The sequence below is a fragment of the Mesocricetus auratus genome, unplaced genomic scaffold, assembly GCF_017639785.1.
Source record: "Mesocricetus auratus isolate SY011 unplaced genomic scaffold, BCM_Maur_2.0 Super-Scaffold_100024, whole genome shotgun sequence".
Lineage (NCBI taxonomy): Eukaryota > Metazoa > Chordata > Mammalia > Rodentia > Cricetidae > Mesocricetus > Mesocricetus auratus.
In genome coordinates, this window is record NW_024429205.1 from 5,989,865 (window position 1) to 6,010,420 (window position 20,556).

Here is a 20,556-nt window from a genome sequence, read left to right on the forward strand (position 1 = left end):
TCCCACGTTGACTTTACTTAACTCACTAGGTAGCCTAAACAGGCCTTGGACTTTCGATCCTCCTGCCTCAGCCTCCTGCATGGTTGGGGTTACAGGTATACATCAGCTGTTTTCACATTTCAGCATCTGGGGAATCAAGAACACCCCTCAGGACAGCGGCATGTGATCCCCTTTGGCAGTATATAAAACAATGAACTTTAATGATCAAAGGCATCCTTGTGGAATCTACTGGTCCCACCATGCTCCCCAGCATCCCAGAGCAGCTGGTCTGGCAGAACAATGGGACGGTCTTTTGAAGACATGGTTACAGTGACAAAGGTGGCCGCAGCCTGGAGGGCTGGGGTAGGGTTCTCTAGAAGGCAGTATAAGCTCTGAACCAGCATCCAAAACATGGTGCCGTTTGTCCTACAGCCAGGATTCATGGGTCCAGGAATCAAGGGGTGAAAAAAGGGAATAGTTCCACTCACTATCGTCCCTAGTGACTGACTAGGAAAGCTTTTGCTTTCTGTTCCCATGACCTTACGTTCTCCTGGTCTAGAAGTTTTGGTTCCAGAGCAGGCAGCTCTCCTGCAAAGAGACACAACAAACATTCCATTGTACTGGAAGCTCAGACGTCCCCTGGTCACTCTGGGCTTCTGATGTCCTTTAGCCAACAGGCAAGGAAAGGGATAGCAGTGTTAGGAGGGGTGACTGATCCAGACCACCGTGGGAAAATTGGAATGCCTCTCCACAATGGAGGGAAGAAGGATTAGGTCTGGAGTTCAGGAGATCTTTTAGGACGTCTCTGGGTGCTACTGTGCCTGGGATTAAAGTCATTGGGAAACTACAACAGCCTAACCCAGGCAGGATGGCAAAGGTCACAGAGGCTTCACGAATAAAGGTGTGGGCCACTCCTCCAGGAAAAAAGCCGAGACCTGCTGAGGTGCTCGCCGAGGGTGGATGAAATACAGAACAGGTAGTAAAGGAAGACGGTTATAGATACCAGCTGAGCTCACATGACCATTTGCAGAAAAGAGGACTATAAGTGACAAACATGTCCCTGTCATGTTTTGTTAAGAATGTGTTTAGGCAGATATTTGTGTTTTCTTTCCTCCATTTCTTTATTGTGTAATGTAACAACAATTAAGAGAATGTCAATGGTTATCATATTTAAGTTTTGAGATACTAAAAGAATGTCGCTGAAGAGCCATTGCTGCCTAATATAAAATTTATAATGCATTTGTGGTTTGCATGTGGATGGTTATATCAGGTTAGGCATAATTATGACCTGGTTATTGTTTTCACTTGGAAATTAAGCATGACGTAAGGAAATGTGTGTACGTGCCAAATTGACAAGGGTGGACTTGTGATGGCTAGTCTTGGTTGTCAACTTGACTACATCTGGAATTAACTAAACCCAAGGGGCTACATACACCTGTGAGGGATAATCCTTAGTTATCTTTTGAAATGGGAAGACCCATCTGTAATCTGGATCTTCTGAGTTGGGTTGATCCACCTTTAACCTGGGCCACACCTTCTGTTGGCAGCCTATGTAAAGGACACAGAAGGGGGCTCTCATTCTTTGCCTTCAGACCCTTGCTCTTGCCATCAAGCTAATTCTTTCACTGGCATCAGAGCCTACTTCTTTGAGAACCTAAACTGAAAACCAGTTGAAACATCCAGTCTTGTGGACTGAATATCTACTAGATTCTTGGACTTCCTCTTAATAGACAGCCATTCTTGAACTAGGTGGACCACACACAGCCTATAAGCAACTCTGGTAAATTAATTCCATAGATAGACAGGCAGACAGTAGATGGTAGACAAGACAGACAGACAGACAGATTCTATCAGCTCTTCTCCTCTAGACAACCCTGACTAATTCAGGGGTCTCACTAAATTCTCAGTACACTCTCATGAATGTTATCCCTATTACTCAAAACTCAACAACAAGGAACCTGAGGTTACAGAAGCTACATAACCTGGACATTTTCACACATCAATCGAGAAGGCTAGCCACAGTGCCACACCACCTGAGAGAAGGCATGCTCCCACAACACAACACATGCACCTTGCCAGTGGTGCGGAGTGGCAGCAACTCATTCCACTAGAGAAAGAGAGTACTTCACCAGGGCCACAGACAGACAGAACTGGGAAAGGACAACAGGAATTCACATGGGGGTGGGGTTTCCAGCAAACACAAAGGAGGAGCAGAGCCTGGAACAGTAGGGGGTGTGCTTACAACCACAAATGGTTCATTATGCCTGGTCTGGTCCTGCAGGGGCCAAGGAGCCAGGGCTATGAACTGAGAGGGCACGGGCAGGCCGGGTGGCCACAAAGCCACTGCTAAGCAGCCGATCTAGAGCTTGAAGAAAAGAGAGCAGTGCTCAGACAGACGTTTAGAAAGATCACCTGGGCAGCAGGGTCGGGGCCAGAGCAGGGCTGGGGACCAGCGGGTACAAGAACAAATGAAGAGAACCGGTGACCTGGGGTGTCAGGAGGGAGACAGTAATAGCAAATGATCACTTCCGTTTTCTGGGGCCACACCACATGCAAGGCACGCTCTAAAATGCCCAGAAGAAGGTGAGGCCAAGGCAGTTCTGTGGTGTGGAGGGAGGAAGGTGAGGCCAAGGCAGTTCTGTGATGCGGTACGGAGGAGAGAGGGCTTACCCTGTTTCCTAGCTTGACTCTTGGATGAGAGCAGAAGAGACTAGAGGGCAAAGACGAGGCCGTGTGGAGCTGATGCCCGAGCTGCGGTTATGAAGAAAGCGCAGACAGCAGAAGGCTCTCACCCAGGAAAGACCCCAAAGCCCAGACTCCCACCAGAGAACACGACCCACAGTTAGTCCTCCCTTCCGTTGCTTCTTTCCACCCCGCATCTGTACTTTATCATTTTCGGAGGGCAGGGTTGGGTGTGTGCTTGTGTGTACATGTTCATGTGCATAGAGGATGTTAAAATTAAAGACCACAGAAACCAGATATTGGTTTTAAAACAATCACTTGGACCACCTGAAATTAAAAAAAAAAGAAAAAGAAAAAGAAGAGAGAGAGAAAACTAAGAAACGAAAGATATTATGTTTCTGTCTTAGTATGGTATTTTCAATCAATCATCGTTCATCCCTCCTCCAGTTTACCCAGAAGACCCAGAATCCTTGAACCACCTCAGCCTGTAAGGAGTAACTCAAGTCACAATAATTCCACAGAGCTGACTGATAATTCGGTACTTTAAGATCTAAGTAGCCAGCCGGGCGGTGATGGCGCACACCTTTAATCCCAGCACTCGGGAGGCAGAGGCAGGCGGATCTCTGTGAGTTCGAGGCCAGGCTGGACCGACAACCTCCAAAGATCTAAGTAGCTAGAAAAAGAACATGTTTCTATGCATTTTAAGGCTATGATGTCTCAGAGAGCTGCAAGGCAGGTGGTGCCCTGTATTCTATAGTCTAGAAGCTTCTATTTTTTGGAGTTTGCAAAAGGAAACTGTTCCTAGTATATGCATAGGAGACAGGATTACAAAGAACTCAGGAAGGCAAAGGGCCAGTTCCAGCTTGGACTTCTATTATCTCCTCCCTATGGCCAGAGCTGCTCGAGGAGCTCAGCTTCGCCGTGGGCCAATTCTAGGTCGGGAAGAGAAAAGCCATCACATCTCCTTCCGGGGGCCTTACTGCCTTTAAACAACTGCTGGGCTTTCATTGTGGGAAATAGATGCTTGCCCTTCTAATAGCCTTTCACCTGAATGCCAGGCATCTCTCTAGGTCATTAGATATTTCCTGTTATCCTTTGCCTTTCCTTCCATCAGCACTCACATATGGAGTGTGGAATAAGCTAGAAATAATTTTTTTAAATCTGGTTTTTTCCTACATAGACTTGTTTTAAAGTTATATTTTTGGTACACTGACTTTAATGTGCTACTTTAAAGTCTGCATTTACTACAATTTTAATACTCAAGGCAAAGTGCTTCACAAATTCTGGACGGTTTTAAATAAAGCTGGGAGTCCAGAACTGGTGATCACTGCTAATCAAGCATTTAGTTAAAGGTTAATCCATTTTAGATGGCCCCTAGATGCTATGTTCCCATGAATTTGATAACAAGAACAAGAAACAAAGATGTCACAATACAGTATCTCAATATTATCTGGAATTCTTCCAAAAGATGTATACGGAAGTTAATGCTAGCTGGTAAGCAAATAAATCCTTTCGTTTAAACAAAAAAAAAATCTTTAAAAGACTCCAGTAAACAAATTAACAACTCTGAGGAACATGGATGACTTTCACAGCTGTGCACAATGTAAGAAAGCTATGTTAGAATCCAGCTGCCACAACATCTGCAGCACCCTGCCCCCTTCTCAGATGCCTGGCAGGAACCTACCAAGACGCATCTGTGAATCACTAGCTAAGGGGCTTCCAAGTGCCAGGGTTTCTCTCCTGGGGAAATGAGTTTACATCCAAGGGGGTATAGCTAGCTGGTCACACGTCCAGCTCTCCACCTGCCTCCCCGCCTCCTGTCCGGACACCAGAGAGCCTGGTTGCAGGCTTGTGCTGTGACATGAGGACTCTGCATCCTCTCTTCAGAGAGCCTGACACACTGTGTCTGGAGTTCCTCAGAGCCCCGCCATGCTGTGGGCTATCTGTATGTCTGCTCACGGCGTTAAGAATTCATCTAGTAAACTCCACACCCTCAGCATGCTGCCTCAGTGACCGACCTCTGAGACCTCTCACACAGGCTGGTCCTTGTCCTGTGACCTTGCTCAAGGGATTCCACCAGAGGAGACCACCGCTCCTCACCTGTGTCTGTCACAGTTCTCTCCCAACAGGTAAATGGGTATTTAAGAACAGCAAAGCCCCCAACAGAGTACCTGAGCTCAAGTTCAAAGTCACAGTCCACAGGCTTGGCCTGTTTGGTCCATTCCCTGCAGTGACTAGAACAGTTGCACCTGTTGGGTATAGGCAAGATGCACCACACCACAGAGGGCTTCAGTCTCCTAGCAACCTCAGCCCCCAAAACAATTGCAGTTCTTGCTTAAAACTCAAAAGAAAATAGCACAGCATCCATGCTTATTTCCCCCGGAAAACTCGGACCCCAGGTGTCTTAGGGTTTCTGTTGCCGTGATGAAACATCGTGACCAAAAGCAACTCAGGGAGGAAGGGCTTTATTAGGCTCACACTTCCACATCACTGTTCATCACTGAAGGAAGTCAGGACCGGAGCTCAAGCAGGGCAGGGACCTGGAGGCAGGAGCTGATGCAGAGGCCATGGAGGAGTGCTGCTCACTGGCTTGCTCAGCCTGCTTTCTTATAGAACCTAGGACCAGCAGCCCAGGGATGGCACCACCTACAACAGGTTGGGCCCTTCCCCATCAACCACTAATTAAGAAAATGCCCTACAGGGTTGCCCAAAGTTGAGTCTTACAGAGGCGTTTTCTCAGTTGAGATACCTTCCTCTCAATGACTATAGCTTGTGTGAAGCTAACATAAAACACCAGCTTTGCCATACGGTGGTGGAGCACACCTTTAGTCCCAGCACTAAGAAGGCAGAGGCAGGTGGATCTCTGTGAGTTTGAGGCCAGCCTGGTCTACAAAGTGAGCTCTAGAGCAGCCAAGGCTGTTACACAGAGAAACCTTGTCTCAAAAAAATAAAACCAAACAAAACAAAAAAAAAAACTGTAAGGCACCAAAACAAGTAACAGGATTAATTGTCATCATCCATTGTGATGCTTACATGAGCTCTGATTTTTTTCCCAATATTCAGTCAAGAGGGTTAGAATCTTGGGGCCAAAATACTATTAGTTTCTGGATATACCCAAAGCCCAAAGATGAACCCTTATATTTCACTAACAAGTAATCTTCTCACTTTAGTTACTAGAACTACCTCATTTTAAGTGACATATGCTTATTATTTTCAAGACCAGAAAGGTATCCTGGTAGAATGGGGAAGCTACACCCACATGAGGGCTAACTCTAGTGGGTGACCGTGCTTGGTACAATGCCTGAGGTATAGAGCAACTGTGCAACATGACCTATAATGAGCGGAGTATTAAGAACCGACTGGAAAAGCACCCTATCTAAAAGCAACCTCGGTTTCCTAACTGAAGACCACCATTTAGGCAATGCCAGAGATCCCCAAAGATCTGTAGAACGGCAGAAAGCTTCTGAACCCGGTCTCCAAGGACCGCTAAGGGAAACAGAAGCGAGGTCCACTTCCCTTCCTGCCACATGTTATTGTCTCTCACAGGATCCCAGGATTACCCTCAGAGAAGTTAATGTTTTCCCCACAGAGTTACTGCTGAGCCACTAACCACTGCTAATTAGCTTCATGAGGACACGTTTTCAAATGGCTTGAGGCTTCTGCCTACCAGATGGCAGCTCCAAGATCACCACTCACTGAGAGAACAGTCAATGTAATTCAGATAACATTCTTTATCTAGGAACCCACGCTTATGAGTCTTGAAAGCAATGGCAGATGGTGTGTCAAAGTGAACCCCAGGACTACCCGCCCCTGCCATACAGGCCTTATCAGCTAAAACTGCCTCTCTCCCCCAACGCATCCCTCCTTGCCATAGCCTTGAACCCACTGTTCTATGGGGGAACCCAATAGAGAAAGGTTAAACACGCAGCTTGGACAGGAACATTTCACTTCATGGCAAGCACCTGACCCCACCAAGCCAGGCACCTGGGGCCACTAGCAGGAGGGACCATGATCTCCTAGACGCCTCATAAGTACACACTAGGAACCAGTATCTGACCCAACCCAGAAAAAAAACAAACACACACACATTCAAAACCAGAAGCCAGAAAAGTCCACTCCAAAGAACAGAGTGTAACAGATCATTTTCCTTTAACGAGCTTTCTTATCTATATGCTCAGCCCGAGAAACATGCAAACTACTTTACCAAAGAGCTCACTCTCTGGGGAAACCCAAAGCGAACGGTAGCTCATGGTGGTGAAAATGACGGAATACTGGGGAGGCTCTTCATGACACCAGTGGCTAGAGCCAGCGAGACTGTCTGTCACTGAGGTAGCCCTGTAAAGCATTTCATAGACAGGACTAAATGCCTCTTCCTCTATTCTGGTTGCCACTCTCTCTGCTTCTGGACACAGTGAAGGCTGGCGTAGTGCTTTGAATGTAACTGACCCCATAATCTCACAGAGAGTGGCACTGTTAGGAGGTGTGGCCTTGTTGGAGTGGGTGTGGCCTTGTAAGAGAAAGTATGTCACTGTGGGGCTTTGAGGTTTCCTATGCTCAGGATACCACCCAGTGTCAGTTGACTTCCTGCAAGATGTAAGACTCTCAGCTATTTCTCCAGTGCCACATCTGCCTGCACGCTGCCATGCTCCCCATGATGGTGACAATGGACTGAACCTCTGAAACTGTAAGTGAGCCCCTCAATTAGATGTTTCCTTTATAAGAGTTGCCGTGGTCATGGTGTCTCTTCACGGCAATGAACGCTCTAACTCAGACAGCCAGTCCACACTGGTGGGCATCTCAGTCTCGTGATGGGATGTTTAAAACCCTGTTATGTTTGAATCCAGAATGTCCCCCATGGGTTCAAACTTTAACCCTTACTCGTTCCTTAGGTGTTGGCATTTTTTGGGAGGCTGTGGAATCTTTAGGTGGTGGAGCCTACCTACTGGTCACAAAGGGCAGGACTCTGGGGTCACAGCCCTGCTTCGGACCTGAGTCTCCCAGCATCCTGCCGGCTTTGATGTGAGTACTCTCTGTCACACACTCGCAACTCCAGGACCTGCCTCATCACGGTGATCTGAAAACCTCCAGGTGTGTGAGTCAAAATCAATCCTTATGTCAGAGTGATATGACAGTAGCAACCACAAACCTCTTTCCTACAGCCCTTGAAGGTGTCCCTCGCAGCACTAAGACCTTGCACAATTGTGATTCCACTGTGAGTGCTCACATTTTTCACATTTTAACCTCCAGGTCACTGATTTTGTTGACAATCACTTGCCAACTTAGAAGGAAAATATTTTAGCTTAATTTCTCAAGACGAACGCCCTTTCCACATTCCCATTTTAGTCTACATTTCTGAAGTTTATATTAAGATAACGGGCCAGGCGGTGGTGGCGCACACCTTTAATCCCAGCACTCGGGAGGCAGAGGCAGGCGGATCTCTGTGAGTTCGAGGCCGAGCACATTTGAAAAGCACATTAGGGTACATGGGACCCACCCACACTGTGCTCCTTCTGGAGGGAAAAAATGCCTTCCTGAACCCACAGGGGTGTGGGAAGCCCTGATCTCTTCCTTCCCCCTTCCATGACCCAGGTGAAGAGGCTCCAACACCCCTCTCCTTGCCCCCAGCCCCTTCCCTTCCAGGGAGAGAGAAAGAAATGTGCAGCCCAGCAGTATCTGCTCCTGGCATGCAATCAAGGAGCAGCTCTCTCTGCTCCTGGGAGGGAGGACTACAGAGGACAGGCAGAAGCTATGGCAAGAATCCTGCAGGGCAGGGCTGACGTGTAGCCAAGTGAGACTACTAGAGGCAGAGGCTACGGCTGAGCAGCAAGTGTAGGAGGTTACGCAGACGGGATTTGCTATCGGGCAGGGGTCCACTACCTACTCATGCATCCATGCATTCTGTGGACACTTACTGAGAACACAGCATCTCCCAGGCACTATACCACATCCTGTGGCAAGATTTTCCTTATTAAACAATTTGGCTGAGTCCAGCGCATTACTGTCTTCTAAGTACAATTTTACTGGAGCTCAGCCACACCCCCACTGCTTCTGCATCCTAAGAATATGTGTATGATAACTTTAACAAAGACTACATGACCTCCAAACCCTAACGTTCACTATCTGGTCCATCATGAAGACAGTTTGCCAGACCCTGCTTTGGAAAATGCTGGAAGAGTCCAGCAGAGTTCTCCCCATATTAATTAGGAGAATTAATAGCCTAATATATACCGCTCTAAAATGTTAGCATTTAGAGGAGACCTCACGGAGACTAAGAGCCCACACCTTTTCCCCTAATTGTTTATCCGCCTACTACTTGTTTCTAACCCCAATGATTCAGAAGGCCTAGCCTGCCCCTACCTCCACCAGCAGAGTCAGAACCAGGGTTCTAGGGCCCGTCTGAGCACATGGACAGCACACTTCCTCCCTGAAAATACTGTAGAGGGTGGCACTGCTCATTGTACACAGCTGCACTGCACCACAGCAGCGCTGTCCAGAATCGTCTGCAATGGTAGAAATGCACCATCACAGCCACCACCAGGAGAAATGCTGTTTGCACTGGGCACAGTCACCACCAGGAGAAATGCTGTTTGCACCATCACAGCCACCACCAGGAGAAATGCTGTTTGCACTGTCACAGCCACCACCAGGAGAAATGCTGTTTGCAATGTCACAGCCACCACCAGGAGAAATGCTGTTTGCACTGTCACAGCCACCACCAGGAGAAATGTTGTTTGCACTGTCACAGCCACCACCAGGAGAAATGCTGTTTGCAATGTCACAGTCACCACCAGGAGAAATGCTGTTTGCAATGTCACAGTCACCACCAGGAGAAATGCTGTTTGCACTGAGCACAGTCACCACCAGGAGAAATGCTGTTTGCAATGTCACAGCCACCACCAGGAGAAATGCTGTTTGCAATGTCACAACCACCACCAGGAGAAATTCTGTTTGCAATGTCACAGTCACCACCAGGAGAAATACTGTTTGCACTGAGCACAGCCACCACCAGGAGAAATGCTGTTTGCAATGTCACAGCCACCACCAGGAGAAATGCTGTTTGCACCATCACAGCCACCACCAGGAGAAATGCTGTTTGCACGAGCACAGCCACCACCAGGAGAAATGCTGTTTGCAATGTCACAGCCACCACCAGGAGAAATGCTGTTTGCACTGTCACAGTCACCACCAGGAGAAATGCTGTTTGCACTGTCACAGTCACCACCAGGAGAAATGCTGTTTGCAATGTCACAGCCACCACCAGGAGAAATGCTGTTTGCACTGTCACAGCCACCACCAGGAGAAATGCTGTTTGCACTGGGCACAGCCACCACCAGGAGAAATGCTGTTTGCACTGGGCACAGTCACCACCAGGAGAAATGCTGTTTGCACTGGGCACAGTCACCACCAGGAGAAATGCTGTTTGCACTGGGCACAGCCACCACCAGGAGAAATGCTGTTTGCACTGGGCACAGCCACCACCAGGAGAAATGCTGTTTGCACTGTCACAGTCACCACCAGGAGAAATGCTGTTTGCACTGTCACAGTCACCACCAGGAGAAATGCTGTTTGCAATGTCACAGCCACCACCAGGAGAAATGCTGTTTGCACTGTCACAGCCACCACCAGGAGAAATGCTGTTTGCACTGGGCACAGTCACCACCAGGAGAAATGCTGTTTGCACTGGGCACAGTCACCACCAGGAGAAATGCTGTTTGCACTGTCACAGCCACCACCAGGAGAAATGCTGTTTGCAATGTCACAGCCACCACCAGGAGAAATGCTGTTTGCACTGTCACAGCCACCACCAGGAGAAATGCTGTTTGCACTGGGCACAGTCACCACCAGGAGAAATGCTGTTTGCACTGGGCACAGTCACCACCAGGAGAAATGCTGTTTGCACTGGGCACAGTCACCACCAGGAGAAATGCTGTTTGCACTGGGCACAGTCACCACCAGGAGAAATGCTGTTTGCACTGAGCACAGTCACCGCCAGGAGAAATGCTGTTTGCACTGAGCACAGTCACCGCCAGGAGAAATGCTGTTTGCACTGAGCACAGTCACCGCCAGGAGAAATGCTGTTTGCACTGAGCACAGTCACCACCAAACACCTCAGACATGTGGTTCCTGAGCACCTGAAGCACAGCTATGACAAGTACTGACGTTTATTATTACAATTACTTTTTGAGAATTCCATATGTGAGTATCAAGTCTGCAACACTTTCACTCCTCCCTCTCGCTCTCCAACTATACCCCCTCCCTCTCAAACTTACAGCCTCTTTTTCCATGGTTGTTATTGTTATACACATACATACACGTACCTACACACACACCCTGAATCCACTGAGTGCTGCTCACATGTACATGTATGTGCTTAGGGGTGACCTCCTTAGATTGGATTAATGCTTATTATTTTATTTTTATTATTATTGTGTTTTGTTGTTTCTGGTTTCTGGTTTTTGTTTTGTTTTGATTTTTAATGGCAGCCTTATGTAGTCCAAGATGACCTCAAACTCAAAAACCTCCTGCCTCAGCCTGAGTGCTTGGACTAAAGATGAATGCCACACTGGGATTTTTTAAAAATGCATTTTAAATTTTAATGAATTTAAACTAACATAGCTTGAGCCAGGTGTGGTGGTGCACAACTTTAATCCCAGCACTCGGGAGGCAGAGGCAGGTAGATCTCTGAGTTTGAGGCCAGTCTGGGCTATAGAGAGAGTTCCAGGACAGCCAATGCTACACAGAAAAACCTTGTCTTGAAGATAGATAGATAGATAGATAGATAGATAGATAGATAGATAGATAGATGATAGATAGACATGATACATATAGATGACAGATAAATACATAGATAGATGACAGATAGTTAGATGATAGATAGACAGACAGACAGACAGACTGACTGACTGACCGACAGACTTGCAGAGCTGCATGTAATCAGCAGCTACCATTCTGTACAGTGCAAGTCTAAAGTGTTAAGATGTTGACTCCACAGACTACTCCTGCCTTTCAGGAGAAGGCATAATTTTACTTTTAAAGATACGAACTATTACTCCAACACAAAAGCCTATCACCCTTGCTCTAGGTGGTAGCAGCTAAGTCCTCTTGCTTCCAGCAATTCCATCTGCTTTTCCTCTACTGTCCGGGTCAGAAACATAACCCTTTTTCATCAGTTATGAAGTATTATCACCCTGAATCTCTCATCTGTACAAGGCTTTGTAAATGGGGGCTGTAGGGGGCTGGAGAGATGGCGCTTGCAGAGGATCTGGCTTGGTTCCCAGCATCCACATGGCTCTGGCTCCGGTTCTACAGGATCCGATGCCTTCTTCTGTACTGTGTGGGCATTGCACACACGTGCTACACATTCAGACATGTAGGTGCTCGCACATACACAAAAATTAAAAATTTTAAAATTTTCTTCTAAAAATAAGGTTGTAATGACACAAAGATTGCTTCACCCAAAACACTATCAAAATATTTTCCCCTTATCAAAATTAAAACCAAACATCGACTTTTAAGTGTTAGTTCACAGAAGGAAAGAAAAAGTCAGCATGGGCTGTGTGTGAGGAAATGAAGAAGGTTAATCTTGTCCGTTTGATTGAATTGAGGGACACTTAGGAGATTCACAGAGCACACTTCTAGGTATGTCTATCGGGGCATTTCCAAAAACCAGCATGTGGGACAGCAAATCAGAAGGGACCTGCGCTAAATGAGGGTGGTGCCATCCAACAGGCTTGACAATTGCCAACAGAAGAGCGTCGAGGAAGCAGCTAAGGAGACCAGAGTCAGGTCTTCTTGAGTGAGTGGTCTGTTGCTCCTGCTATGATCTGCAGGCATCACACTCCTGCGTGTACTGTGGATTCACACTAATGACCCGCCAGGAGGCCTGCAGGCCCCCAGCCTCAGGCTGCAGACACAGTTCTGAGGCCTCCCTCTACTCGAACTGAGCAACTACTGGGTTCTCTGGCTCTTGGGTATACAGATGGCCACTGAGGGACTACCCAGCCTCAGACTGTCAGCCACTCTAATGAACCTCTTGTACACAATACACTATAGCTTCTGTTCTAGAGAAGCCTGCCTAATCAATAAACAGCATATTACAACCGAAGGGAAGACCCATCACGCCAAACACAAAAGGCACAAAACAAAATTAGAGTTTGGAAAGTGCTGATCAAGCACTAAGGGTCTGATTTCTTATGCACAACGGCTGTAGCCATGTGTTCCAGGAATTCAGAAGTCCAGTACATATGCCATATGTCACACGTCACTCTTACAGAATCACCAACAGGAGGATCTGCGGGCAGACTGTCCTTGGGTTTTCAATCAAGGACCTTTGATGTAATGCTGCTCCCAAAAGTACATACACTTCCAGCCTAGCTCCCTACCCCTGCCTACCTAGTCCCTACCCGTGCCCACCTAGTCCCTACCCCTGCCCACCTAGTCCCTACCCCTGCCTACCTAGTCCCTACCCCTGCCCACCTAGTCCCTACCCGTGCCCACCTAGTCCCTACCCCTGCCCACCTAGCTCCCTACCCCTGCCCACCTAGTCCCTACCCCTGCCCACCTAGTCCCTACCCCTGCCCACCTAGTCCCTACCCCTGCCCACCTAGTCCCTACCCCTGCCCACCTAGCTCCTACCCCTGCCCACCTAGTCCCTACCCCTGCCCACCTAGCTCCTACCCCTGCCCACCTAGCTCCTACCCCTGCCCACCTAGCTCCTACCCCTGCCCACCTAGTCCCTACCCCTGCCCACCTAGTCCCTACCCCTGCCCACCTAGTCCCTACCCCTGCCCACCTAGTCCCTACCCCTGCCCACCTAGTCCCTACCCCTGCCCACCTAGCTCCTACCCCTGCCCACCTAGCTCCTACCCCTGCCCACCTAGTCCCTACCCCTGCCCACCTAGTCCCTACCCGTGCCCACCTAGTCCCTACCCCTGCCCACCTAGTCCCTACCCCTGCCCACCTAGTCCCTATCCCCGCCCACCTAGTCCCTACCCCCGCCCACCTAGTCCCTACCCCCGCCCACCTAGTCCCTACCCCTGCCCACCTAGTCCCTACCCCTGCCCACCTAGCTCCTACCCCTGCCCACCTAGCTCCTACCCCCGCCCACCTAGTCCCTACCCCCGCCCACCTAGTCCCTACCCCCGCCCACCTAGTCCCTACCCCTGCCTACCTAGTCCCTACCCCTGCCTACCTAGTCCCTACCCCCGCCCACCTAGTCCCTACCCCCGCCCACCTAGTCCCTACCCCCGCCCACCTAGTCCCTACCCCCGCCCACCTAGTCCCTACCCCCGCCCACCTAGTCCCTACCCCTGCCCACCTAGTCCCTACCCCTGCCCACCTAGTCCCTACCCCTGCCCACCTAGTCCCTACCCCCGCCCACCTAGCTCCTCAACTCCTGCTGAGCATCTCACAGTTGCTCAAGTTAACACTCACTGATTCAGGAAATACTAAACGTTTGCCACACACTGTTTCGGGGGCGCTGGCTACCTCTCAGTATGGTCCCTATTTTCAAAGTCCCAAATTGAGAAACTGCTTCCATTTCTTCTGTGTGCAAGCCAGGAATAGGGCCACGGTTTCCTTTTCAGAGTTCCCATTAATTACTCAGTCATAAATTTACCTTCTAAGTCTCCATCTATTTGCGTTAGTTCTCTACTGCCAATCACCTATAGACTGAAGCAGCAGCTATTAAACAGGGACCATCCTGCCCTCAGGCACGTATCTGGGAACACTGGTTTACGTCACAACTCAGGGTTCCCCTGGTGTCTAACGGATAGAAGCTGGGGGTGCGGCCGAACACCCCACAATGCAAGCTTTTACACTGTGCCACTTCCTAAGAAGTCATCCTGCTTCAGGAGTGTTGTGGTGTAACAGATGTGACTGTTATTATTTTTGATCAGACTCTACTCAAGCGAAAGGTGTTTTTCTGTGTGAACACAGTCAATACTCACTGATGCATGCTCTCCACTCCTGCTATGATCATGATGCAGTAGGAAATCCCACTTTGTACGAGAAAGTTTAAGGCATACCTATAAAAAGTGAGAATGTGTTAGAAGCAGTCACAACCATCAGGTTCAAATACTACAGGTGGAAAAGTACTTAATGTAACCTAGAACGTCCCCATACCAAAAAAAAAAAAAAAAAGATTAAACCTTCCAGACATTCTGCAAACACCAGGGACAGGGAGCCCCAAGCCTTGTGCCAAAGGAGCTGGAAAAATAAAACCAACCTTTACAAGGCCAGCTCAAGGCCCCAGCACTCCATATAACCTAGCAATGGGACAGTGGTGTGGGGCCGTATGGACCAAGGATGTCACCTTCCTCATAAGACAAGAAACGGTCATTGTAAAAGGAGTAATAGACATGAATTTCAGAAAACTCCTGGCAGAATGCCTGCTATTTCCCCAAACTTCCCCAACACCAGCTTTCACTTTGTTTTTATCCTTTTGACAATGTAATTCACAAAACAAGTTACTAAAAACACCCCAATTTATTCTCAATGCACAGTGGTCAAGTCAAATGAACCTCCTAAAATTCCAGTAATACTCTCTGATGTATTTACTAATTAGCATGACAATCCTTTCTAATATTCCAATATAGAAATCAGCCACTTAATGACAAAAGGAACTCGGGACTACACTCAGCCCAAACCATCCCTGTTCGTGTGCATATACACACACTTGCCCTCTTCCAACTTCCATTTTTGATGGTTTATAGCAAACTTTTGCAGTTGTTATGTACAAATCATTAAGATCCTAATATACAATTAAAATTACCTTTTAACTTCATCACAGACCATCAGGTATTATGAATGAACTGCTTACACGGTTTTTTTCTATAGATATATTTACAAATAAAGAGCAGGCCCTGAGACAGGTCTGTAGAAGACAGGAACTTTACCCACTATACAGACTAGTCCAGGCTGCATCCCTACACACACTCCACCCACACACATGTATATATATACACACCACATACACACATCCAGAAAACAACAATGTCCTGAATGCTGCTATCATCAGAGGGCTAGGAGGCAACAGGAAAACATACACAAGTATAAATGAAAATAGAATGAAACTTTAAAATAATTAATCAAAATATCATCCACCTAATTATTGCCAACACCAACAACAGTTCACTAACAGACCTTTAGACGCATTGTTAGGGACTGCAAGGTACTTGTAAGGACATTTAATATTTAAAAGTATCTTCTACAGGGTGAAGGAGCATGTCTGGTTGAGGGTTCCTGAGGAAAGTGCTTCCTTTTCTAGGCAAATTTCCTTGGGACAAAAGACTTTGAAGCCACAGTAGAACTCTTCCAACATCACCCTAGCGACTTCAGGCTCCTACTCCCAGCATGCTTAGCTGGCTTTTGTGCAGAGTAACCCTTGGGCAGTTACTTGTCACGCTCGTCTCTGCTGCTGTGGTAAATCAAGCTTCGAACCCTAGCTGGCTCCGGATTCATCTGCTTTGTGAATTCCACAATTAGCAGCGGGTTCCTGCTCTACTCAGTTACCACACCAGTCATCCCTTACACCCCTCGCTGCGCTACCTCACATGAGCTACCTCACATGTCATCATTAGTATCGCGTACATAGGAACACACCCTAGTCGCTTCAGTGTGAAGTAACACATGGCAAGTCTCGAGAGAGGCACAGGAGTGTTGTAGAATATTATTTTAAGATGTGTTACATTTGCTTATGCTGTGGAAAATTTGTTTATGCTGTGGAACATTTGTTTAATGATGCAAAGATGTGTTGCATGTGTTTAACTCTGTGAAGCTGTGCTACTTTGCCTGGCTAAAACACCTGATTGGCCTAATAAAGAGCTGAATGGCCAAGAGCTAGGCAGGAGAAAGGATAGGGAGGGTTGGCAGGCTGAGAGGAGAAATAGGAGGAGACATCTGGGAGGAAAAGATCCAGGCCAAGAAAAATGAAGAGAGAAGGATGTCAGGGGTCAGCCACCCAGCTACACAGACAGCCACGGAGTAAGAAGTAAAGAAATGTAGGTAGAACAGAGAAAGATAAAAATCCAGAGGCAAAATGTAGATGGAACAATTTAAGAAAAGCTGGCTAGAAACAAGCCAACCTAAGGCCGGGCATTTGTAAGTAATAATAAGACTCCGTGTGAATTATTTTGGAGGTGGGTGGCAGGCCCCCTAAAGAGCAAAGAGATAAACAACTACACAGGAGTGAGAGCTAATTCAGCGCTATATGAAAAGGGGTAACCACGAGACTGGATGAAGGGAGAAATGCCTGCTCTTAACAACTGGATAATGGTAGTATGGTGTGAGCATCTCCAATCCACAAGTCCACTCAAAAACTTCCTATTCTGGGGCATCCCAGAATGCAGGCTTCTTTATTACAGTACTTCAACCAGCAAAGTCTACGTAAATATTCCAAACTCAGGCACTTCTAACCCCAAGAACCTAAGTTAGGCAAGGGGCACTCACCCTGTAAAAAGGCCATGCTAACAAGTGCCGTCCCGTGCTCCTTTGCAAAGCTCCAGGCCTCAATAATCAATCTCTGTTCCATTTTACACACAAAATAAAGCTAAAGGCATTACAGTAAGGTGCCCAAAGTCAGCGGTTGAGAGTCACAGAGCACTAGACTCAACCCAGGTCTGTCTGGCTTCAAAATCTAAGCTTTCATTATCCTGTACTCTCCTAGAAAGTCTGTATCACATTTGCTTGTTGTTGTGTGTGTACATGTGCACGCCTATGCGCCTTCGGAAGTCAGCGGACAACAGTTCTGTCAGGTCTGTCCTTTCATCACGTGGTTCCCAGGGATCAAACACAGGTCACGAGGCTTGGCGGCAAGCACCTTTACCCGCTGGGCCAGCTCACTGGCCAATCAAGACTGTGTAATGAGTAATAATTGTTTTAAGAAATTCGTAGGCGCCAAGGAAAGGGGGAAGTCGGTGAGCAATTATATCTACAGAGCAAACATGTCCTCCAAAGAGAAGCTGTAAAGATCAGTGGTAGGATTGCCTATGAACCAAAAAACAAAGCAAAACACTAATAAATGCAAAGCTAAAGAATAAACCAGAATACTTACCATTAACTAAGTCCAATAAATAGTTAACTTACTCTCCCCCTCTTATCAAAGAGAGAAATAAGAAGAACCCAAAATAAGAATAAGAAAATAAAAATAAAGAACCCAAATAAATCCCTTGCTACCTTATGTAACTTGAAACTCAAGACAACCTAATCTTGAGCTAAATTCTGGTAACTGTGACACTGTGTCATAAGGTACCCGTAAAGATTTAACATGCTGGAACACCTCAGCAAATGATAGCTCAGTAAAGAGACTCACTCACTCACTCTGCCCCCACCCCACCCCACCCTCCCTGGCCTAGTGAACACACCTGCTTTTCCAGGCTACCAAATAAAGGGGCCCCTAAGTCAATCTGAGCTAGAAGTGTTCTCTGCCCCTCATGTAAACACGCTACACATATGAGATACTTAGCTATCCATGAATGTATACACTGAGATACACTTCAGTGTGCTCTAGGAATGGGGATGTTAGTAATTGTTGAAGCTGGGTAATGAGTGGATTACGGTCCATCCAGTTAGTCTATGTTGGAAAAGTTCTATGATGTTTAAAAACATAGACTACCTCCTACAAGTCAAAATAGAAACCTCAGAAAACTTCAACGACATAAACGTAATGCTGTCCAAGAAGTGAAAAAGGGCCCATATGCTTGAACCTTAAGATACTGTGGCAAAATCACAGCACTATATACACCAAACACAGGCAATACAATACCGTGGGCTACCAGAGAGCCAGCCAAAGGCAATATGGTAGAGATGGAAGAAATTATGCTGTTGATTGATTTGTGATTGACATGGATAAATTACACTCAGATGACTTCTCATGGGGTCCTAGGAAACATTTGCAATTGCTGCAGGCAAAGGGCAGATTAAGAAATGCCAGGTAGTGCAGCGCTGGTGAGGATAAAACCGGAACATCTGAAGATAAGAACATTGTTAACTTAAGAGTGGCACCGGCTATCCAGCCCACGGTGGAACCTCACAAGCATGGGTCATGCAGCTCTCTCACGGCCTTCTCAGCTCAGATAGGTGCCTGCAGAAGAGCAAACCAGGGCACTCGTCTGTGAATGGGGGGCACTCGCAAGTGCTCACCCAGGAGGGAAACGTGTGTGTCACCAAGAAGCCCTTCCAAAGTCTGCTGCCTTGCCAGCAGTGACCGGGCACCTTCCTACCCCTTTCCTCATTCGGACAAGCCCACGGGTGCCAAGAAGCAGTACAGGCAGTGCTTCTTTTAACTGTAAGCCTCAGGCTAGCCCGGTGAGGAAGACTGGACTGAAACACACCACACAAACACACACACCTCACATAAACACACATACACCACACCACACTACACACACACACCACACAAACACACACACATCACACACCAACCACAAACACACACCACACACACACACCACACACACACAAACACACACACACACAGACACCCCACCCCACCCCACACACACTGACACCCCACCCTACACCCCACCACACACAAACACACACACACACAGACACCCCACCCCACACACACTGACACCCCACCCTACACCCCACCACACACACACACACACACACACACACACACACAGCCCCCCACACACACCCCCTTGTGAAGGATCCTGAATAAAATTTTTCTCTTAATTTTTTCTCTACCAAGAACAAACAAAAGCCTCTTTGTTGCTAACACTATGAGAGTCAATCAAATGGGCTTTCCCAGACTCATCAGAGCCAACAGCACAGAGAAAACCCAAAGGAACAAACAACACAACAATTTATTGCTTGTTTCAGCATAAAATATTTCCAAGATGGGTGAAAAGATCTACTTAACAACAGACTTTTCATAAATCCTCCGTGTCCATGCTCACAAATCTTCCCCAAGACAAAGCTCAAGAAATTCCCATTCCCAGCCCATTGTTTAGACTCAAGATTTTGAAAGCGAGCCTTGAAAGTAAACTTTGTAAGTAAATTTCAAAACAAAATCCTAGATGATATATCCCTCTACAGACTCAATTCTCAAATATACCTAACAGCGTTCACTTAAACATGATCAAAATAATTACTTACCATCCAAAGCAAAAAAATGCAAGATAAAGGCCCAAAAGGGTAGCAACTGCGTGTCTGATAAAAGAGCTAGTTTTGCTTGAATGCAGATAAGTTCGAAACCAAATGGCTGCCAACAAGGCTAAGAGTTGGCACACTACAAAGTTGACCTGTAAAGACAAATTAAAATTTCACGTTAGCAACAGACTGGGATCCTTCAGTGTTATACTTAATTTTAAGAGTTGGCACACTACAAAGTTGACCTGTAAAGACAAATTAAAATTTCACGTTAGCAACAGACTGGGATCCTTCAGTGTTATACTTAATTCTAAGGACAAAGCTACCACAGTTAATATATAAACTAAGTTATTTTCATTTGCAAAAGGCAAAAAATGGGGCATTTCCCAGGGAGGAGCTCCAAGTTTAAGTGATGGGTCAATATGCACTTCCTGCATTGCACCTGGTTGGAGACAGGTGTGTGCAGGTGAGGGCAGGACACCGGAAAGGAAGGAGACAGCAGTGGGGACACAGGGATGGGAAGTTCAGGCCACTCTGGGAGCTGAGGGACGGGCAAACGTACTTAAGATGACTCAGGTCTCAACAACTGGTGGGAGTAAAGCTCCAAGTTTCCCACAATGCTCAGGGCAGGGTCAAGCTCCCCTGAGTCTCCAGAGTTGCAAGAAGGCTCGAGGCTACTGTCCATGGTGGTGAGCACAGTGGAGTAATCGTCACTACGGTGGCTTAGCCAGGAGAATGGCAAAGGTAAAGGACACAGAACCCTGGATGGGTGTTGGGTGCGGGTCACACCTTCCCCAA

The 20,556-nt window shown here is 47.2% G+C and overlaps 1 protein-coding gene across 6 annotated transcripts in view; it reads right to left on the bottom strand.

Annotated features, from left to right (window-relative positions):
* Mboat2 (membrane bound O-acyltransferase domain containing 2) overlaps nt 1-20,556 on the bottom strand; it is a 130,686-nt gene that overhangs the window by 69,495 nt on the left and 40,635 nt on the right. For 3 of the 6 annotated variants that reach the window (XM_005082012.4, XM_005082011.4, XM_021234013.2), the window contains 2 exons: nt 19,765-19,910; nt 14,610-14,687 (listed from right to left, as the gene is read on the bottom strand). The exons of 1 other annotated variant lie outside the window; for it this stretch is intronic. In XM_005082012.4, the coding sequence (XP_005082069.1) occupies nt 14,610-14,687; nt 19,765-19,910 (224 nt within the window). The remainder of the gene's footprint in view (nt 1-14,609; nt 14,688-19,764; nt 19,911-20,556) is intronic. 2 more of the 6 variants (XM_040730707.1, XM_040730706.1) reach the window with 1 other exon arrangement.